The sequence below is a fragment of the Asterias amurensis genome, chromosome 12, assembly GCF_032118995.1.
Source record: "Asterias amurensis chromosome 12, ASM3211899v1".
Classification (NCBI taxonomy): domain Eukaryota; kingdom Metazoa; phylum Echinodermata; class Asteroidea; order Forcipulatida; family Asteriidae; genus Asterias; species Asterias amurensis.
In genome coordinates this window covers 541,371-564,744 of record NC_092659.1, presented here as the reverse complement: position 1 = coordinate 564,744, position 23,374 = coordinate 541,371, and the positions used below count along the sequence as shown (strand labels likewise).

General features: G+C 38.8%; 2 protein-coding genes across 5 annotated transcripts; one reads left to right on the top strand and one right to left on the bottom strand.

Annotated features, from left to right (window-relative positions):
• Positions 1 to 824: 824 nt before the first annotated feature.
• LOC139945124 (protein FAM124A-like) lies at positions 825 to 15,766 on the bottom strand. Of its 4 annotated transcripts, XM_071942396.1 has the most exons (4): positions 15,484 to 15,530; positions 14,654 to 14,752; positions 4,404 to 4,477; positions 825 to 3,603 (listed from the first exon to the last, which is right to left on the bottom strand). In XM_071942396.1, coding segments are annotated over exons 2-4 (1,041 nt in total). In that variant the 5' UTR covers positions 14,656 to 14,752; positions 15,484 to 15,530; the 3' UTR covers positions 825 to 2,638. The 4 variants fall into 4 exon arrangements, with proteins under 4 accessions (XP_071798497.1, XP_071798495.1, XP_071798496.1 ...); XM_071942394.1 differs by lacking the exon at positions 14,654 to 14,752 and having other exon boundaries at positions 15,484 to 15,766; XM_071942395.1 differs by lacking the exon at positions 15,484 to 15,530 and having other exon boundaries at positions 14,654 to 15,218.
• Positions 15,767 to 17,454: 1,688 nt separating this feature from the next.
• On the top strand, positions 17,455 to 22,005 carry LOC139945121 (centrosomal protein of 19 kDa-like). The gene is made up of 2 exons (XM_071942390.1): positions 17,455 to 17,580; positions 19,071 to 22,005. Exon 2 carries the CDS (start codon positions 19,185 to 19,187, stop codon positions 19,677 to 19,679), a length of 495 nt encoding a protein of 164 aa, XP_071798491.1. The 5' UTR covers positions 17,455 to 17,580; positions 19,071 to 19,184; the 3' UTR covers positions 19,680 to 22,005.
• The last annotated feature ends 1,369 nt before the right edge of the window (positions 22,006 to 23,374 follow it).

Here is a 23,374-nt window from a genome sequence, read left to right as displayed (position 1 = left end):
GGGTGCTCATCCCGTCAATTTCATACCGATCAACCGGGGAGGCGAAGCTGTATAGCCCAGGCCTCGCGCGGCGCTTCCCAGGCGGAAGTAATGGCCCGTAATTCGATAAGCTCGTGCTTGAACGACGGTGGAAAAAACACCGGCGTTTATTTTATCTTTGATCATTTTTTTTTTATTGTGTGGTTTTTCCGTCTTTTTTTTGAGAAGCAGTTTGAAGGGTTGCAACAGTATTTCAATAATTGTGTAGAGGTGAACGGTAGGGGTGCCCCGCTCAAGGCTATGGGGCGAAGGATGGAACAGACTTTGTGCCGACTTTTGCTGCCCATTCCTACGTCAAGAAGCGAGAGTCAACTCAACTGACGTCGTCTTGAGAAGCAAGCTGACGTCTTGAGTTCTTAAACCAAGATGAAGTAAATGTTACTCAGCAAAGACACAAAGGGATGCCTTGCCTCCCAATCAATGGCAATGTGTTTGTTTGAAACTAGCGGAATAAGTGAGCTACACACCTTGAAGAACGGTTTTAATTGATTGTTTCGAAAGTCTCTGGAAAACTCTGTTTTGTAGTAAATTTAATTCTGATTGTGTATCAATCTTGGGCATGTCGTGGCAAAGAGGTTAAGAGCTCCGGATTCAAGCTCTTGTGTTTCTGATCAGAGTATGGGGTTCGAGTCCCGTCATGACATTCTTGAGCAAGATGCGTTACCGTAGTTGCTTTGTGGGATATTAAGCTAAAGATCGCGTGTACTTGGATCGGTTGTGCAAGTAAAAAAAAAAAAACAGCCAGAACACGTTTAGTACAATAGGGGTTAGCCCAAATGCTCGTGTTTCACTTCCAAACACTTGTTTTTTTACAGGTTTCAGGTTTGTGAACTAGAGTGATAGAGGCATCCTTGGTTTCAAGAAGCGGGATGAAAAGGACCTAAAACATTTCAGCAAGTTTTAACGGGAATCGTATTACTTTTTACACAGACACGAGTTCATAATAACTTTAAAGTCAAACTAGAATACTTGCATTTTTTGAAAGACAATGGGCTGTGAGAAGACTTTATAGCCTAATTACGTAGGAATTAATATGTTGTATAATTATGTTTATGAAAACAAGTAAATCATTATTGTAATCACATTCTATCCTTTTTTACAATGAAGTGTGGTCATAATTATAAGAAAACTACTTACTTATTTATGACAGTAAATTTATATAAGACATTGGATATTCACACATTCACGGTGTACAAGCCTATAGGTGAATGCCCAATGTCCAATATCGATATAGCAATGTAAACATTCACTGTACAAACCAAAGTGAATGTTCAATGACCAATATTTTAATAGAAAAGTAAACATTCATTACAAACCAATGTGAATGTCCAATGTCCATCAAACTAAGTTTACCGTTATTATTTATTAAACAAAAAGGAACACGTTGCCTTGGATCGGACGAGTTGGTCTTTGACAAGTGTTTGAAACCGTTTTTATGAAATGCATATAATTGTATTTAGAAAGATACTTTAAAAGTAGAACATAATGGTCCACACAAGTTTCACTCAAAGTTGCACGGTTTTCCTTTTATGTCGCAAACTAACACGGTCGGTCAGGAGTCTCCACAAAATGGCCGACCGTGTTTCTTCGCGACGTAAAAGGAAAACCTTGCAATTTCGAGGCATGTGTGTGTTGACCATAACATTCTACTTTTAAATTATCTATCTAACCATTGTATTTCATAATAAACGGTTTCAAACGCTTTTGAAAGATCAACTCACCCGATCCAAAGCAACGTGTTCCTCGATTCCCTTCCTTCTAACTTGCCGAAACATTGGTATCTTTCTTATTCAGCAAACAATGTCAAACTAGGTTACTTGTTGAAAATGTTGATCACAACTGAATCACCGATAAACGTTCACTCTAAACTTTTCCGGTTCAGAATTAACCCGGATCCAGGTCCCGTGTGCCTGACTCATTTCAGGGTCAGGGTGAAAGTCGGTCACAATAAGGCTCAAACTTACGCACACTTCGAGTTACCATCACACTTTAAACCACTTCATAAAAGGATTAGGCCACTCGGAGGACTCGAAATCCGGGTCCAATCTGGGAGTTTGTAGAGTTTTATTTGTGCATGATAAAGGTAAACCGGATCCCCAAGAACACAAAACAATTATTAATTATAAAAACAAACATGCATTCGCATAATTTTAAATAATACATTTAAAAACACAAACATTTAAAACGAGTTCTTGTATGATTGTCAAAGCTTTTTTTTTATCGGTATATCGAGAACAAAATTTAGCACAAACAGCAATAAAAGTCCATTAGTTTGTATTGGTCGCAATTACATAAACATGATCAGAGGTAGTATACATCTATTTTTGGAAACGACGCTGCGTAGCTTCGCTACGAAGTGTTCCAAACGTCCAATATTTATCAATATAGGACACCTGTACTACTTGGAGAACATATTTCTTAAAGTTTATCTACTTCGCAAAAATGAGGATGATGCCAGTCACACATTGTACAAACCGCGGCTCTTCACTAAATGCATGTAAGGGCGCAGGGAGATCTGTGGAAAGCCGTAACATAGTTGAAACATTGAAATTCGGTGACATCATTAATAAACCATAAAAGGCGCCCTCAATGTTCATATTCAGCAAGACAACTGGTCGGCCTCTTCGTCATCATCAGTGACCGACGGCAGCGAAGGTGATATGACGCTCACCCTTCTCTGACGCAAGGGCGCCCCCACTCGTGGTTTGATTGCTTTAGGTGCGATGAGAGTTTGTAGTGTGTCGATGGAGTGTCGACGAGGCTTTACTCTAGGTACGTTATTGTTGATGTTCTTCCTACCTACTAGGAGTAAAGTGACGTTCCCATCCGGGTCAGTTGTCTGCCACCTCTGGGGGCTGATCGGGGAGCAAGAGTGGGGCATCAGAGGGACCAAGTCACCAATGTCTAGAACTTTAAACTGTAAGAAGGCAGAGTTGAGTGGTCGACACGTACAGTCTTTAGGTGCTCGCTTCAGCGCAAACTGAACGTCTGTTTTATTGTCAGTAGAGTGAACCAGAAAGTAGCAGAAATCATCTTTTTGATATTCGACATCCCTACCGAGGAGCAGGCAGTAGAATCTGATCATATCATGCCAAGTGTCTCGGCTTGTGTACAGCATAAATCGCAAGTGTTCGTTGCCGTAGTGTACTTGACGCACACCCCATAGCGGCATTTCATGCTCAGTGGTGTAGAAATTTTGATTGTTTGGTTCACAGAGATAGACTTTAGTAGGAGTTGCTGCATGATGGTGGTACCTCCATGGTTTTCGAGTTAAGTGTTCTTGAGTCTCTTCAACTTTATTTTCTGTTGATTCCCCATCGTGGTTTAAAAATAACATCACAGAAAGAGCTGGGAATACATCCCTCTCAATCTCATTCAGATCCCCCTGAAATCCGTTTGGTTTGCTCCGCTCGGCAATGTTAAACAGTTTAAAAGACGGGTCAAACCATTTAATGAGAGGTTTAATGAGATTCTTGGTTTTGATGCTCCTTCCTGGGTCGGTGACGAAGTGAAGGGTCAGGGCGTAGGGATCTTTTAGAAGGTCCTCTTCGGTTGAAAACTCACCTGGAAGTTAGTAAACAGTAAACAACATAAACAAATCACATGTAAACAGTAAACAAGTTGAAAGTCTCATGGCAGTTAGTGAATAGTAAACATATTGAAAGTTACCTGCAAATGAGTTAACAGTAAACAAATTAAAAGTCACATGGAAATGCATTAAACAGTAAACATATTGAAAGTCACCTGGAAATAAGTAAACATTTACCAGCACATGTTGACTAGCTTTTTCCATATGTTAAAGAGGGTTTGTTTTGCTTGTAGTGTATTGTTTACATGTACATGTACTGCATGGGGCAATTGCTCCATGGTTCCATCTACCATGATTGATAAATTGACATACCAATGTTGTACAACAAATATATGCTGGTTGATTTTCGTTTACCTCCTCTAACCAAACAACTGACCGATGTTGATTGACACCCCCTCTAGGCCATGTGGAATGGTCCATCTTAGGACATCATGGCCAATGAGCTGACCAGTTTGTACGATTTGCTTGAGACAATGTAAATATTAAAATAGTATGTCATGTTGTACTAACAGCAGCCCTCGTTCACTGTAGTAATTAAATAACCCAGTCATTATGGGATGCAGGCCATACTCCTGCGGTGGACTGTTTACCCATACATCTACAGTCAATGATTTTACAGAGGCCATCACATAGAAGACGATTCAATTGTCATAGCTTTTGCCTCAATGCTTCTCAAAATGTTGCCTTAAATACTTTTGCCTGTATTGAATGAATATGGCTTCCCCTTGTGGGGAAGGCTTTGTATACATGGTGAAGATGTTTCAGAATTACTTACTGGAAGAGTTCAGTGAACTATTTGAGCCGTTTGATGACATCATTCCATTTGGAGGGGCTGGATCAATCGGCAGCCTGCAAAATACAGATAGAAGAAAAGCCAAAACTGGAATGAAAACAAATAACTGTAGAATTTGTCAAAACAGTTAGGACGTCAACATGTTCGCATTTTCCATGATAAGTTATGGCTTGAAATGCGCATGTAAAATTATGTGTTTTTCACTGGAGACGAAAACGACAAAACAATATTGATATTTGTTTTGCTTGCATCATTTCCTTGGTTGGTAACATACGTGTAGGAACCCGTTCTCCTTGCAAACCATGACATCAAGTATGGCACTCTAACTGGTATCCATCGCTTCCTCGTCCCAACACAACGGGTATCGTCCATGGCGACACACCAGCAATTTTATCATACTTGATATCCAAGAAAATCGAAAAAACACAATATTTTTGGCCAACACTTGGTTGAAGAACTGCTCTATTATGCGAAATGGTAATTGCGTACATTCCAAGCCTATATTGATTACAACGTTAGGTACACCTATCGCTTTTGGTATGCCGTATGCTATACTTAAAACCCTAGCTCTAATGGCTTCTATTGATTTTATGTGCATGGGCTCAGGCGAAATAGAAAACTCTGTAAATTGATTCAGTTGTTAATCCTGTTAGAGCTAATTATAGGTTCAGTGGCTTGCTTTGTAACCTATCTGCTACTAGTCTAAGATGGTGTCAGTAATGGTACGGACCATCTCTAACTTCTTACTAAAATGCATATCTTTTAAAGTAAAAATCACGACTTCAACTTGATTTGAGATGGTTGGTATATTTTAGAACACCGGTTTGCCCCCCCCCCCCCCTAAAGGGAATGTTTAGGTTAATACATAAATATCTAATATCGTTTGAACATGTGGGTATAATGTTAATCTAGTCCGCCGCGTACATCGACCCTGATACAGTGGGATTATTGCACCGAAAAAACGTCTTTTAGTCTGCCTGTACTTTCTCAACTTAACTTAAAAGTGGCTGTTCATCATATCGACCAGGGCCCAATTTCATAGAGCTGCTTAAGCACACAATTTTGCTTCAGCAAAAAAATCCTTGCTTAGTAAAATCAGTAGGATTTGAAACTTTGCATGGTGGAATAAGATATAGAAGAGTTTGCGGTAACACCATGTAATAACAAACTCTAAATGAGTTGGGGTGGTTCTGAAAAGAACCGTTGAATGTAATAACAATCTCTAAATGAGTTGGGGTGGTTCTGAAAAGAACCGTTGAATACAACGGTTCTTTTCTGAAAAGAACCGTTGAATACAACGGTTCTTTTCTAAAAAGAACCGTTGAATACAACGGTTCTTTTCAGAACCACCCCAACTCATTTAGAGATTGTTATGGAATACATGGTGTTACCGCAAACTCTTCTATATAGTAAAATCAGATTACCGGCAAAGACTCCACTCAAATGTTATGCTAAGAAACAACAGCTAAGTACCAGTCACAAGCAATTATGGCATGAATTATTGATTATAATAAGCGAGCTATTTTCGTGCTTAAGCATTTTTTTATATATATTTTTTGCTTAAGCAGCTCTATGTCATTGACCCCTGATAGCAATACAACCGATAATGGGTGGTACAACAGATTTTAATTGTGGGAAGAAAAACTCAACTTGGGGAAACCAATCGCGTGGGATCAGGTAGGGACTGACTATACCTAATCCAAATGCAATGTTCCGGGGCCCCTGGGTCCACAGAGATGAATGGCAGGGAAAGAAACCGCTGAGCAAACTTGATGCCCCATATCAACCTGAATCTGAGGTTTCTAAAGATCTATACATTCGATAAATACTTCGGGCTTTGCAATGAATTGCATTTTGATAAGCCATGGTTGTCAAGATCAACAGAAAACATCCCCTTAGTAACTCCCAAAGTCACCCATTACCCAATTGTTATTGTAACCCTGCATTCGAGCCATGATTTATGTTTGAATTAGCTCCATTTATTTGTTGCTTCTCCCATGGGATGAGGCATGCAGAGGTCTGTCCTGGTGGTTAACCTGAGAAAGTACGATTTAGTTGAAATTCATCAAAAGTTTTAATAATAAATACCAAAACAAGTTAGAATCGAAATGCATATAACAATTTGGTGTTAACATGGATTACGAGGACAAGTACGAGTACAATGGGAGTTGGTTCGATAATTAACCGAAACGGAATAATTTTGTATATTTATGCGAAATAAGTGGCTACAGAGCTATATATGCACCAATTACAATACATGACATCACAGGAGGGGATTCAATGCATAGTAACACAGCGTGTACTAAGTGACATTTATAGAAATCTCATTCAGGTGAAAATTATATAAATGACTATTGGTTAGGTTTCCGGAGCTGTGACAAAACCAAAAACCTGCAAAATTGAAATAGCTTTTTCGAGTCAATTCTGAATAATTATCAGCTAAAAGGTGTTAGTTTTATAGGCTATAGTAAAACATTACCAGTTGACATTCACGAGTGCTGCCTTGTGCCTAGCAGACACAGCTTTCCCTCGACGTAGTTTGGATCGTCTCGGCCCATTGGCACGACGGTTTCCATCTTTAGCCAACTGATATGGTAGAGGAGGAGTGTCGCTTCGTCCAGTAGAATCAGACATTGTGACTTGTAGACAAGACTACATCCAAGGAAAACGTACTGGGTTTACGATGCACTGTTCGCAGAATCTCTTCATTGTAGTCTCTTTAATAGTCTGATAACTAGCTGAATCCCTCTCAAGAAGCAAAAGCAAGCTTCAAGAAGCAAAAACAAGCTGATTGAATCGGATAATTATTTTGAGTTCGGGTTAGCTCAGTTGTTTCTGTCCATGCTGCCTTAATTTCACCTCTCTGGACCCCGGTTCGATTCCCGCACTGGGACTTGCATGTGGATTGCGTTTTTCAGTCCATGGCTGCTTGTGTTTTCTTATATTAGTTTTCCTCTCACGTCTAAAACTGAAATTTCATAATTTGTCTTCTTAACAAAAGTTGGTCAGTGGTGTTTCCATTAGGATGCTTTGCAGACTCTCAGCTTCAGATTCAGATGTTCCATATCTCGACTTTAAAGAGCGCGAACATCTGGTTACCTCAGACTGCTGGTTTTGTTGCAGCATTGAAGCATTATCAAAAATGATTCCGGTGATATTTCCCACGCTCACCAAAGCTCAATGGTGGTTTGGATATTGTCACCAATCCTCATTCTCTTCAGTACTTTGTGGTACGGCTCATTCTAAAATCGGCACAATATTCCCAATAGGGACTTCTCTTTATCCTGCAAATGTTGACACAAGTTTCCAATAGAAGCCACGGCAACCTTTCACCAATATTCACATCTTGGCTTCCATCGACAAATGGACATCAATTAGACCTCATTTCGAAACGTTTATACCAATAGAGACGTGCAACTTATATCCATTGAGGAGCTTGTTGCAGTAATCGACAGATGTAGAGACGTGCTATTAAGCCGAATCTCTCAATTTTTTGAATTTCATCACGACCATGTTCGTGATGACATCTTCAAGACGTTATAGCCACTTGAAAAACAGTCACAACATTATGTCATTTCTCCATTGTCACAATGACAAGAATCAACATTCCTTCGTGCGTACGATCCCGCATCACTTCTTATGCATGTTTATTCGTATAGAAAATCATCAATATATCGACTTCTCCATGGAGTGCCAGACAAAACTGAAAAACGCCAAGAAGGCAAATCCTCGGATAACCCTTTATGTTAGCTGTTAATCCCTCTCCAATCCCAGGATGTGATGAATAGTAATCCTACAAAGACGTTCAATAGACACTGTAAAAACAACGGTTTGATTGACGTGTCTTAGAGTGATATGATATAGTGGTAAAGGCGGTACTTCAAAGACGGACGACTTGGGAGGGAGTTCGATAAATCAGCCCTTACTGTCAGAGAAGGAGTCTGAGGTCATCATAAGAAGCAGTCGCCATTTTGGACTGGTTCCTTGAGTACCCAGTAACTGTAGGAGCACTGACTCTCGTATAACAAAGACAAGTAGCCAGGCGATTTGGACGTGCACCCTCGGTTTCACAATGTACAGTTGTAGGTATCTGAAAACTCTCCCTCTAGTCGACCGATCGGTCGGAATGATGTTTAGGCTTGCCCATCCCTGTCTATCTCTCATTAGGTTGAGAAGATCAGCTTGAAGCACCCTAATGTCCCTTATAGCAACTACATCTGTATTGCTTAGTTATCTATCTTCCTGTATTTCTTCTTCCATGTTTTGGTGACCAGGTGATAAGCTGAGAGACAGGTTCTTTGGTGTGTCTGTGTGCCCTGCTAGTCTCAGACGATGCTGTTTTCAGTGGATACTTTTTGTTCGTTGCAATACAGTCCAGTATTTGTCATAACAAGTGTTTACTCCAGTCAGTGGGATTTTGCAGAGGCTTATATGTAGCACCCATCCAGGAATTCAAAACAACTTGGAAGTAATGCGCTATTTGCTATAGTAACAGCTCAACCCTGTGCAACAACGCATGCCAGAAAACCAGTCCTTCATGCTGTTTTTAAAATGCATACGTGTGATTATAATGACGGTATAGAACTAGTTATAACAACCAATAGTATCATACTCTAGTTGCTGTCTCAAAACAAGAAGAGGTGACAAGTTATTTCTCCGTAAATTAGAGGTTTTTACGTAACTGTAAACTGCAATAGAAAATCAGAGTTTTTTTTTTACACAGAACCCTGATTCGTGTGTTGTTTTGGTCGTCGAGGTTGCAACTATTGATTTAATAAATTCATGATACTTTTACAATGAACCATTTGAATTGTACATGAAGACCCATGCATGCTCAGAAAAAGCACTGGTATTTTATCTCATTGATACATTCCAGTGTCATTTTGTTCCTCTCCGTCTTTTTTCCTTTTTTTCTTCTTTCTCGAATACTCCCCCTCGATTACATTGAGACGCAATAAGCGCAATGAAGTCTTTATTTTCTATTCAGATCTAAAACATCCTTGCTCTGTATTATCCACCTTTTGTCCATGGAAAAAACGTCAATTTGTCAAAGATTTACGCCGACTTCTTCACTAATCGTAGAGCAATCTTCTCATTTCAAAAACACCGACAACGAAAAGGTTTATCGAAGCGAGTACAACTGAAAGTGACTGCCGTTCAGCGCGGCGAGACCGCCCATTGGGCGTGATGCGAAGGCCTTCGGGGGTGATCACGCACGCCTGATACCGAACACAGGAAACGTTACTGTTGCAACTCGATTCAACTCGATATTTATTTCCATAAAGATTATTTCAAAATGTGCATACACGCATACTAGTTAACTAAACATGTATACAGAGCTTACAAGTATGAGATCACAATGAATCAGAAGTAGATGTGGAGGCATATTACCAAAAAGTTCACAATAATGCCTAATGTGAAACAAGATACTGGGCTTAAAGTTACATAACTTACAGGCATGGATGTAACAGGACAAACAAAACAAACGAGCTAAGACAGAACAAGAAAATCTCAACCCAACAACAATGCAAATTACTCATTGATTTGTTATGACAAAGATAGAAAACAGTGTTGCGGCAAAAATGCTTGGATTCGCCGCTTTTGACTGAATGGGTTATTGCTGGGTCTCTCATTCAAAAAGACTTGAAGTACATTTCTGATTCATTTGAAGTTATTTTGTTTGTTGTTCATTCCTTTCTTTTTCTGTGTGCTTTCTGCCTATTTCTCTCTGAGTATGTTGTCTGTATTCTTGCCACTTTACTGCTTCTGTATCACTAAACACTTATACCTATTGTGTGCGTTGTGTTGTGTTGTGCTGTCATTAGCCTTGGAGAAAGACTCGAATAATATGTTCAGGCCATAAACCCCCCCTTTTTTTTAGTCCATTTCAAATTTCATTACATTATAGTTAAATAAAAATTAGTATGGGGCCGACAGCGCTTTCATTTTAATATGTTTTAGCTTTAATTTTCGCAATTGAAATGAAATTGGAAGGTTAAATTAGTCCCTAATGTGTTAACTAGCATCACTCCAACATGCAACAGCCATCATCGGACCATCAACATTAATCTTGTCACAGTGCTCATGCGCCACCAACGGTAGGTTTGAATGACACACGTTGCAATCGCACGCAAAAAACACCATTATGGTGTCTATTCGCTCATTCTCATCTCATCTTTATGTAAATGAACCATCCATTCCAGTCTCTTGTTTTGAGCAAACTCTTGTGCCGATTCTATATCAACAAACCCCATCACCCCTCTTTAGTTCGGTCTGAGATCGACAACAAATGTTGCAAGTAGTAATGTTTACCCGGGGAGGATGCATTATTTACGGTAAGGTGAAGCGGACAATAGCTGGATATGTACCCAAGGATTTGAAGCGGGGGGAGAGGGCCAACCTAGGGTGGGTTCCTTTTACAAACCCCAAGGTGAACAGTTGTATAGAAAGAAACCCTAGATGTTTGAAACAGTTGCCTTGGACTGGGTGAGAATAAACTCAATGGAAGTTGCGTGACATACAGTAGGCGTCTCTTGCAACAGTGCATGTTACCCCCTCCCCCCCGATAGGTATCATTAAATCACAGCCTACAGAGTATCTTTCGACACATTTTCAAATCCGCGACTGCACACATACTCCTTTCTATCATGCTATTTTTCTGGTGGTGAACAAGCAACGCAAGGCTGGCCGGGGTGCGAGCGTTTTGCACTGCTGCCTTTCGCTCTGGAACGGTCTTATGAAAATACTATTTCGTCCTTCAAAATAGGGTCTCGAGACTTACCTGTTCTCAACTATAGTTAACAACCTTTTTCTTTCTCTCTTAAGTGCATTGCATTACTTTGGTAATTAGGCGCTAGTTAATTTCAGTATCATTTTTGCTTGTGTTTTATCACTGAATGAAGATGTGGGAGTTTCTGTTTCGCCAATAAGCGACTGAACTAAAACATGATGATGAAAACTGTTTGATAGTTTACAAAATGATATAGTGTAATGAGTTGTGACCAAGATGCCAGCAAACTCGTCACAATTAGCATCTCATAAGCTTTATTCAGTATTAATTGATAAATAAAGGACGGTTTTGCATCTGATGAAAGTGTGTATCTAATGTAGTAGTTGTTGCTACGAAAGCCCATGCAGTTTTTTTGTTAAATGTTTGTATAGTAGACATTAGTTATACCACTACCTTCATTGTTTCATTATTAACTTTCAGGAACAAAAGCACATTTTTAGAATTCAAAAGTGGAAAATGTATCGTGAATTATTGCCGCGTTTTAATCAAGAACAAGATTATACACAATGTCCGTTATAAGGTCACAATCCAATATCGTGTTCTTTTTTCATAATCCGCAAACCTCAGATCTCCAAAATCCCCCCTAATCCTACAGGGTCTTCCTAGCTACCCATCCCTGGATCAATGTCCCGAGGGTGCAAGGATTAATGTAATCCGGGGAGAAAGGAGATTAAGGTAATATAACGGTCGCTTTGTCCAGAATGTTGTTCGGTATGCTTGGGGATAATACTCATTTGCACTTAACTGGGTCTTTTTTTGGTTTGTGTGTGAAGAACCGACGTGCTCATAAAGTAGGAGTTGTTTATGTATACACCATTATTACTAGAATACTTCAATGGGGACCAAGCGGTCGGATATGATGTTCTGCAGTTAAAACTCTATGTTCACCTAAGTATAATACCAACCCATACACTCAAACTGAAGCGATTTTCATTTTTTTTTACAACAAATCGTCGCATAGTCACATTATCATTAAGTTGTTTAATCCGGTGAAACAATAATTGTTGGCAAAAATTAGCAACAAGCTTCATCAGCCTTTGATAAGATAAGTCAAAAGATGACTGGAATTGACAACCTGTCCCAATATATTTGCATCTCTTCAAGTAACACTGTCTACAAGTTTTGCTTCTAAAAATTGGTCCCTCCGATCTGCAGTGTCATAGGTTGCATAGTTCTGTGAATTTATTGTAGTTGAATACATGTATTTTTGTATAGATCTCCTTTGATTGATTAATGTCACACTATTTTGTTGTGATGCTGTGAAAAATTATGAACCTTGAACCTGACTATAAGGACTTGAATGTTTAAACGAGGTCATTGCGCATGACCAAGGACACATTGACTATTTGCAAAGATGGTGAAGTTACAAATTCACCACATCCTCAGACCACACAGCTCGATGGGTTTTCCTCCCACACTGCGTTTAAAATTGACTGAAAGCTTTTCTCTTTGTATGGGATGGTGACGACATTCACAAGCTCCTCAATAAAAGGGCAACAATGGGATGAAATAACAGATGTTTTGTTACCCTCTTTACCCTATAGCGGCCCCCAGTTTGTTATACAAATTAATCTCATGTATTGTGGTTAACGAGTTTGTCTTGTGGCTCACGAGTTCAAAATGGTCCTTATAGGTGCAATACAAAGGAAGGTACACTTGTTAACATTTTGAGCGAATGTACATTTTTAACTGTTTATCGATCTAAACTCATAGATAGACGTAGTAAATTAATTGGTCTGTGTGATTTAAAATGACATCGATTCGGTGTTATCCGAAACAAAGCTTTTCAGCTGCTCTGAAGTTTTTCCCCGCTGTCACCTTTTGTTAGTGGTGCTTAGCTAGGCAATTCTGGCAGTCGCAGTGATGTAACAACTCCAGAAGAGGGATCGGGGGCCCGGCAGCTCCCCTCTGGCACCGAGCCCCTGCCCCATGTTACCCCTCCTCAAATTAAATAACAAAATGCACCAATGCATGGATCGATATATTGATTAGCCCCCTTGCCCTTCTAGGAGTATCTGCCCCACTCTGCCCACCCACCCTGATACGCCCTCACTGATGGGTGTTCGTGTGCTTTAAATATAGAGGCTAACTTTCTATTTATATTTTGCAAATTAACAGTGGTTATACATTGTAAACAAGGGGTTGGTTCAAAATGGCCTCCGTCTACGCGGCAAAGTAGCCTGACTCGAAAAGGTTTCTTGTAAGATCCATTCTGGGTAAGTTGAGGGCGTTTTCCAAAGGCATACTATGTATGGATGTGGATTGTGTCCTACATCGGCATCTTTTGACACCTTCATTCCGGTTTTTTTTTTCAAAAAGTTATTTTAATAAGTCTGTTTTGCCTTGAAGAAGCCGCGCAGCGAGTTTCCGCATGACTCATTCATACATCAGCCCAAAATCCTCCTTCTAAAAGTTCCTTCATCTTGGATTATAAAGAGCTACAGCTATATTCATGAGCCCCTGGTTCAATCCTCACTACATCTTATTATTGTTATTGGTTATTAAAGTGTAAAAGAAGCTTCATGTAGATGTAAGGGAAGCTATATATGGCTTCACGGCTTACAACTTGTATGAGGGGAAATAATGCCATCAGAAGTCCCCAGGATTTTCTGGTAGAGTGAGCTGGGTTTACTTTGAGCCTTGGTAACTTGTTAAGATTCGGCATGTAGTATTCCTTTCTTCAATTGTTGGTAATTATGTTTTGGAATGGGAAAGTAAACAGTTCCCTGTGTAGATGGTTTAAGCAACCATACTTGTGTTGTAAGCCTTGTTGAGGCAAATGAACTGTAATAATGGAAGTCGGTTTTTGTTCGGTTAAGTCTTTTCAACTCTAACAAACTTTCGAAGGGATAATTTGCTGTTGTAGTTGTAGAGGCACATGCTTTGAAGAGATAGACAATTGACCACATAAAAACTACCTTTTCGAGTGTTTCATCAGTTACATTGCAGGCACGTGTATAAGCTATATAGTTATATTTAATGTTCTTGTTTGGTTTGAAGAAAGAACGTAAATTCCAACATCGACAGTGTTTTTCACCTCCAATGCTCTTCACGTATGTCTCAAAATGCATCTTCTCGCCTTTTTATTCCAACCACTTGATTGTACAAACCAGTCTGTTACAAATTAAAAGTACAAATTATGGCCAAAAAAGCTTTGGTAATTACTCAAAAGTATAATTAGAACTGTTTAAAATAAATATCGATTGCAACACAGAATTCATCTTAAATAGTTCAGGCCCCTTGGACCCCAAATCCAGGTCAATTCTGACCCAGGAGTTTCTAGGGTTGTGCTGCTCTATAAAAAAAGCCGCCATGCATTAACCTACGACAATCGCTCCCTTAATATCTTATTCTAACATAACATCAATAGTTGGTTCGGGATTCGGGTCATTATTATCGTGCCACAGTCTTGATATTATTCTATTCCTAAAAATGTACTCACATTGTATGAACTATTTGCTCTTCTCTGCCTGTATTTGGGTAATGCTTTCCCTGGCAACATCATCAAGATACAAGAGGACTCTTCGTAAACCCTCATCTTCTGGCAGATTCAATAACAAGACGCAGTGATTACCTCTCATGTATGAGCCCAAGTGTTTGTACTCCCTTCTTGTACGGATACATTGTCAGGTTTGAACAAAAACAGAACCTTCTGGTGTCTCGTGTGGCCCTTCTTAGCAAACACAGGTGTGAAGACATCGACTTTCTTCACGAAGTGGTAAAATAATAAATGTAGTTGGCCTGAGAGAGCATCCGTCAGTCAGCTACAATCCCGTAGAGGGACTCATGCCTTGACTCAAGCCTTGCTCTGGATACTGTCACAATAATTCATTTTCTCATGTCGTGAAACCGTGTCAGTGTAAGTCGCTAAAGTTACAGTTGCTTTAAGACGCCTCCTGCACTCTGTGCTCTTTTAATGCAACTTCGGAGATGGATATTCAACTCACTTTGTTACACTTTGGCGACATTCAATAGTTCCTTTCACATCAATAAAGGTGCGGACACTATTCCAGCTCATCACCAGACCGTCATTTCAACATAGCACCGTTAGACCAACACCGTTATATACACACAGATAATGTCAATAATATTCAGCGAGTAAAAGTACGGTTTACTCTAAGATAGCAAATCGATATTTTGGCCGTCCCTCGCTAATTGCTCCTGGTGTACACATATGAATGGAATGATGTAGTAATGGGTTATAGGTGACAAACCCACAGCCTTCAGTTTAATGAAAACCAATAAGAGAAGATATTGTGGTTTTGTGCTTACCTGTTTGATGAAGGCCGGGGTGTCTTGTGTAAGAGGCGGTCCCTGCGCATCCTCCCTGTTGGATCTTAAGAAACGCCTGCCACTTCAAGTAGTTCTGACAAGAAGAACCATCATCGAAGAAACAATGATCTTATCATTCATCAGTTTCTACTACTCATTCTCTTGTAAATGTAACGTAGAAGCTTCTTCTCGTTTTCGTCACTGTAACAAAAACCCACGACCCCGTGGACACGGCTGGACTTTCTTCTCTCACACACCGCATTATGACATCATGACGAAACAACCCCCACAACTCCCTGAGTGGGATGGTGTTTGCAACCATAACATTGGTCCTTTGTCGTGTTGTGTTTGTTTTCTACCTCAATGAATAAGCCCACCGTGCTCTACTCTGTGAGCACTGACGACTTGGCTTCGGCATTAGATGGTTACATTGCAGTACTAATTTACATTATTTAACTAAGTGTACCTTTTCATTAAAGCAATAGTTTGTTTTTGGTCTTCGGGGTTGCCAGCATACCCCCCCCCCCCCCCCATTCACTCTCTTAGACCAGTGTCCTTCTTTCGATTAAAAACATCAGGATTGTTTTTTTTTGTTATCAACCATACATGAATTAACAAACCTATGAACGTAGGCTTAATACAAGAGACGATACCTTTCGTTTTTTAACCATTCGATTGTTTTAACACTGTTATTGATACATAACACTAGCTTGTGAAAAATGCACCTCTCAGTGGTAGCGGTTTTTGAGATAATTTTTATTATTGGCGAAAATCCACAGCGGTTTTGTCTACAGGAAGAATAAGAAAGTCCTGAGCGGTTGTGTCCCACCAGCAGGAAAAATAACCCGCTATTTGGATCCCTGATGATAAACGTTTCTGATAGTAACGTTTCTCAGATTCAACTTTTTTGGGAAAAACTGAAATCATTTATCGTAACCACATTTCTTCGATGTTAATGATTCTCAAAATGGAAGCTACTGGGTAGACTAGTGAAAAAACCACGGGATGCAAAATGTTCATTGTTTAAACACATATCCTTATGGTTTTAATCAGCTGATTTGTCAGATAGGCCTACAGTTTTCTCTCACGAACTGGACTTCATTCCAAAAGGATTTTAATTATCGAAAAATGGTTGAGGCAGGCCTGTGAACTTCATATCAGTAAGCTAGACTAAATCAAACAGTGGAGTTTTTATTCTTGCCATAATCACAGAGTCATAATAAAAGCTTTCTGTTTCTCATCGGAGAGTCGATCAGGGCAGAGCTTGGGCCCGGTGAGTAGGCCGCGGCCGCTCGGCCACGACAAGCCACAAACTGATGACATTAATTTTGCTTTGAGGACACGACGCCCCCAGTTGTGATAAAAACGCCAGAGAACCGCGTGGGCCGTATCAAGAAAAATAACTCAAAATCACAAACAATTCTCAAACAACAGTAAGTCTGATTTCATTTAATGTGACCATAATAAAAGAATTGTCATTATGAAAACATTTTTGGAAAAAAAACAAAACAATTATGTCATGCTATTTGGATGAGTTTTGTTCTTCGTGATTTTGATCAACGCAAGGGCACACAATTGTGCATCAGTTTTCGAATGTCAGGACATGAACAATAAGCAAGAAGAAGATGATGATCATAAAAGACGTAAAAGTGATTGAAACGGCTTATTGTAGTGATCAAACAAAAGGAAATAGTTACACCCGATTAACGAATCCTCATGTTAGGTCAAAAAATCATACCACAATCGGCTCATCGAAGAGCGTATCACAGAATTGAACTCGATGAGCGTGTATTTATGTTGTAGCGCCCTCTGCTGATGTTATTTTGACAACTATTCCTCATGTTTTAAACTTTAAAACGTACAGTTCATGTTCAATATAACTACAAAAATCACTCAAATTTACTTCAGTTTTTGTCATTAAAATGAGATTGCTCGTCTTTTTATTGAGATAATTGAATATATTTGGGTCATTTAAGTTAATTTTAACGCAATTATCACTTTTGTTATGTTGTAACGAAGTGCGACGTGAAAATAATAAAAACATGCAGACGATACTTTTCAAACAATATGGCGGCGCCCAACAGCTACAGGTTTGAGGTAAGCTTTACGCTCTTCGTTGGACGATTTACAGAACTTGCCCTGGAATAGCAATAGCATTGTGTTGATAATTCGAAATAATATATTGTATGTATTTAATCCAACCATGTGATGTTATTTGTATTGCTCCAAATCAAATATTGAAACTTGAAAGTGATGAAGAAAGTCAAAAGTGCGCGCGTGATTCAATCAAATCAAACAACAAGAAGATAAAGATTTCATGGAATTACATGAAAAAGGATGGCATATTTTGCATTGCTTGGCTCCATTCAACATTGCATTCCAAGCAAAGGGATCCATTGTTTGTTTTGTGTTTTTAATTTTATAGAAGCTGTTGTCATGGTTATACTTTTTTGTTTTGCCCCAGGCAATTTGTTGTGTTGTGTCTGTATCTGACAAACAAACACCATGTCGTGTACAAGGGAAGTACAACATAACAATAACATTTTTATTTCATATAATATTCTAATTGGTATTGCTCATGGACTTGGAAACATTATTTAAGTGGGAAAGTTTTTCGCATGGCGCCACCACTTTTTCATTCGAAATAAAATAATATAATATCTAATTTACCTGATTGATATATCCCTTTTTGTAAAAATTAGTGAAAAAGTGGTGGCGCCATACGGAAATGTATCCTTAAGTGAACCAAATGGATGTCCGTGGTCGAGGCGAGCCACACAAACATAGGTCTCATAATAACTAAATACACCAACATGATCCCGAAAAAGAAAACAGAAATTTGATTTTAGATACTGCACGTTTACGTTGGTTTACTTGGCAGGATCCACAAGTTTGGACAGAAAGCTCAGGGTGGTAGATTGGTGCTCGCAAGCAGTAGAAGTACAAGTGCCTCCAGGCTAACAAAAAGGGCCTGAAGAAAAAAGGTGCTTTGCGTATTTATATTAAATTGAACGATGGCAGGACAACTGTAGACTAGACCCCGGTTGCATTGGCCGCCATGATTGATGAAAACGTGTTCGTGTGAAAGTCTATCATTGACATTGTCTGCAGTTTGTCTGAGAGTGAGAGCTGTGCGCAGTGTGATACGCTGGCACTTTTTCATTGTTCATACTCAAAGATGGCGCGCGAGTGGAACTTTCACAACAGTCTTACAGGTTAGCAAATACATTGCACAGTATACATAGACTGAAACTGAATGATCCCAGGCAAGGGCTGCTTCCAAGGAAATACATTACTCTGGTCAGTGGACCACTGCCGTGTTTCTGTTACTGAGTGTTAGATGAATGATATGATAATGTTTCTCATCAGCACTGGCATGTGATTTTGGCCCTGCACCAGGGTTACCACTATTTTAAAAGGGAGAACACGATCCTTGGTTCCCCTTCTGCTTTTGATCTTGGTTGCCAAGTTGCCTCGACCATCTCAAGGTTAAGGTTGAGACATGCACAGTGTTTTCAGCTGATTTTTTGCTCTGTTGTGTTACAAATAACATTTAAAATATTCTTATTTCAAACCTCACCATACAGGAATCCCGTGCTTCCTTCACTCCATCTGACAGATGTAACTAAGGTGTGCGTCATGTAGCTTGATCAGAAGGTGTAATCTTCAGATACAACTCAGTTTCAAACACCCATACAGTCATGTCTGTTACACCAAAGAAATGTGCGATACGAGTCGACCCACCAACCCTGATCCTTACCTACACCGATGACTCTACAGGTAAGGTTCGTCAACGCTCAATGCCATTACGGAACTTTACCAAACGCTCTGGAGTTGATCGCTTTGTAAATGAGCTCAAAACTAACCCTCGCCACAAGAAGTATCTTGAAAATGTCAGTGCCGCTCAGATCGCAAAACTACTCAAGATTATCAAAGAGCGACAGTCGGGACTCAGCATGGAAGCGTCGGTGGATAAAGTGAAGAAGGAGCTATCTGTTGATCCTGAGGAAGACCTCAATAAGTTAGACGATGATGCGCTGGAGCAGAAGAAACACATCATGGATAAGACGTTTGAGAAGAATCGTAAGAAGCCTGGTGACAAGGATTTTCAGTATGATATTGATGTTGATTTTGGGGATGGAGGAATTGAGTGTTCTGGATGGGACTCTGGAGAAGAGTCAGATCCAAGTTTCTAAATTTTTAGTTTTTATTCAGGATTGGTTGAGCTGACAAAGTAGTAGTTCATAGGTTGTATGATCAACTTAAGTCATGAAATGACAAACCTGTGAAAACTTTGCAGGTTTTTTATTAGGTTTCAGATACTGTATACATGAGTATGACGTTATTTCACAAAAACGTTTTATAAGGAAAAATGTCCTTGAAAAAATGGTCCTAATATGGAATTCGTTATCAGTAAGCTTTCAGACTGAAGTTTAAAGACACTGGACACTATTGGTAATTGTCAAAGACCATTCTTCTCACTTGGTGTATCTCAACATGTGCATATATAACAAACCTGTGATAATTTGAGCTCAATCAGGCGTCGAAGTTGCGAGAAAATAATGAAAAAAAACCACCCTTGTCACACGAAGTTTAGATGCTTGATTTCGAGACCTCAAATTCTAAATCTGAGGTCTCAAAATCAAATTCGTGGAAAATTACTTCTTTCTCGAAAACTATGTCACTTCAGAGGGAGCCGTTTCTCACAATGTTTTATACCATCAACCTCTCCCCATTAGTCGTCGCCAAGTAAGGTTTTATGCTAATAATTATTTAGAGTAATTACCAATAGCGTCCACTGCCAATAATGTTTTGTTTATCCTGACCAATCCTGAATTTACTCAAATGTTTCATTTGTTTTAAAGGGAACTGTCAATACCTAATCCATATTAAAGCCTGTTTGATTTTGCTGAATGAGCGAAAGCCACCGAGCGAAAGTACATGTACTAGGGGGCATACAATGGCAGTGCTCCTTTTTCCTTTCAACAATGGCTTTCTGCCAATCAGCAAAATTAACCAGGCGGAGTGGCGCTTAGGTCTATAGCAGGTCTGTGGAAGAATTATAAAGTAACCAAGTCCATCTCTGTGCACACATGTTGGCTGGATATCACAGTATATCAGTTATGGCACATGTTGGGATGTGACGTGAAGTACGCACTCTCTTGCAGTAACTGGAATAGAGTTCATAGTTCCATGTACAGCCACAGACCAGCTACAATCATGACTACAGTCATCCTTAAATGGGGGACTTTTGGGATGCTTGGTGGCAGCAGACTTACCAGTTAAAATCCATTGTTCTCGGTCATATGCGCATGCTCAAAACTACGTTAACAATGGAAATTTACCTGGTAAGTCTGCTGCCACCTACATGTAGCGTTCCGAAGTCTCCCATTGGGCTTTAATTGAAGCCAAATAAATTAACTTATTCTGCAAATTGGACTTTTTCGTTGTAACCAGTTATACATGTAATTACAAACCTGAAATGGCTGTGAATTTTGGCTTTGCACTCGGGTGTAAAATACTTTGATTCAATTTGTACGTGTGTGTTCTAGTTTATTATGAATAATTATTTTGAAATGCCTTTTCAAAAGTTTCTACGCATTAGAAATTTGAAATGTTTCATGATTTCCTTTATGAAAGAGTTCAATTTGTTCCAACTTACACCTTGAACTAAGATGCACATTGTAGGGTGGTTTTTGGTTTTGTAGTGATGACTAGCAAAGCGAGCAGGAAAGATTGTACAATGAAACTTACTAATTGAAAATTTTTTAAGGAGTTAAGAGTTGTCTTGTCGAGGTCTCACAAAAGTTGCATCAAGACACCAACTCTCAGAAAACACAGAAACGATTCATGCATACTGATTTTCAGATTCAAATTGTTTTGGTGAAAATTTATCCAAAGCTTTTAAAGAGAATTCCTTCTCAAAAATAGTTTTTACAACACAACAATGCACATGTTCACCTGAAATGCTTGTCAGTTGTCACCAAACAAGTTCTTGTGTTTATTAATGGTTTTAAAATAATGTAATGTTTTGGATTATTCACAAATATACGACCTTACCATGGAACTCCTTGATATATGAAAAAGCTATTTACATGTGTATAGTTGTACTATCTTTTAAAACAGTGCTTCCTTGTTTTAAAGTTAATGAAATTGCAAAAAATAATGAGCTTTGCAAATAAGATCTGCACAATAACAATGTATGCAGGCATTTGTTACAAATCGTACATGAACATATTTTTGGGGCTGGTAAATTGTAGCAAGCATAATTTTGTCTGTGCTTACCAACTTTTCATGCTTAAGCATCTCTTTGAAATTGGGTCCATGAGTCATGGACCCAATTTCAAAGATGTAAGACTTGATAAAACAAATGATGACGATTCAAACTTACTAGATTTTATGTTAAAGTTCCCCAGGTTTGCGATTGTTAATATTTTTGTTAGAACCTAAGACCCTTTTAATTCTCGTGTCATTATCTCAAAAATGTTACTTATAATATTTACCCCCCCCCCACAAAAAAGGAACACAATGCATTAAAAGTAATATTTTTTACAGTTTATTACAAATAACATGTCTTTTGTATATTATTGAGAAAACCAGAAACTGTTGCATAATTTTAATAATTTAATTTAAAAAAATTCCAATTTCAACAAAAATGCAAGGCTGTCTTTTGCATTTTTTCCCTATGGTGTGATCATTTGGTTTGGAGAGGTAAGCCTTGCAGTTTTATTGAAAATGGGCAAAACATTTATAAAATCAAAAGTTTTGTTGGAAATAGGTAACAAATTTACAAAATCACTAGGGGCTAAGCCTTGCAATTTTGTTGAAAATATGCCAAAAATTGATAAAATCACAAGGGGTAAGCCTTGCAATTTTGTTGAAAATAGGCCAAAAATTGATAAAATCACAAGGGCTAAGCCTTGCAGTTTTGTTGAAAATAGGCCAAAAATTGATAAAATCACAAGGGGTAAGCCTTGCAGTTTTGTTGAAAATATGCCAAAAATTGATAAAATCACAAGGGGTAAGCCTTGCAATTTTGTTGAAAATAGGCCAAAAATTGATAAAATCACAAGGGCTAAGCCTTGCAGTTTTGTTGAAAATAGGCCAAAAATTGATAAAATCACAAGGGGTAAGCCTTGCAATTTTGTTGAAAATAGGCCAAAAATTGATAAAATCACAAGGGCTAAGCCTTGCAGTTTTGTTGAAAATAGGCCAAAAATTGATAAAATCACAAGGGGTAAGCCTTGCAGTTTTGTTGAAAATAGACCAAAAAATGATAAAATCGCAAGGGGTAAGCCTTGCAGTTTTGTTGAAAATAGGCCAAAAATTGATAAAATCACAAGGGGTAAGCCTTGCAATTGTGTTGAAAATAGGCCAAAAATTGATATAATCACAAGGGCTAAGCCTTGCAGTTTTGTTGAAAATAGGCCAAAAATTGATAAAATCACAAGGGGTAAGCCTTGCAATTTTGTTGAAAATAGGCCAAAAATTGATAAAATCACAAGGGCTAAGCCTTGCAGTTTTGTTGAAAATAGGCCAAAAATTGATAAAATCACAAGGGGTAAGCCTTGCAATTTTGTTGAAAATAGGCCAAAAATTGATAAAATCACAAGGGCTAAGCCTTGCAGTTTTGTTGAAAATAGGCCAAAAATTGATAAAATCACAAGGGGTAAGCCTTGCAGTTTTGTTGAAAATAGACCAAAAAATGATAAAATCACAAGGGGTAAGCCTTGCAGTTTTGTTGAAAATAGGCCAAAAATTGATAAAATCACAAGGGCTAAGCCTTGCAGTTTTGTTGAAAATATGCCAAAAATTGATAAAATCACAAGGGGTAAGCCTTGCAATTGTGTTGAAAATAGGCCAAAAATTGATATAATCACAAGGGCTAAGC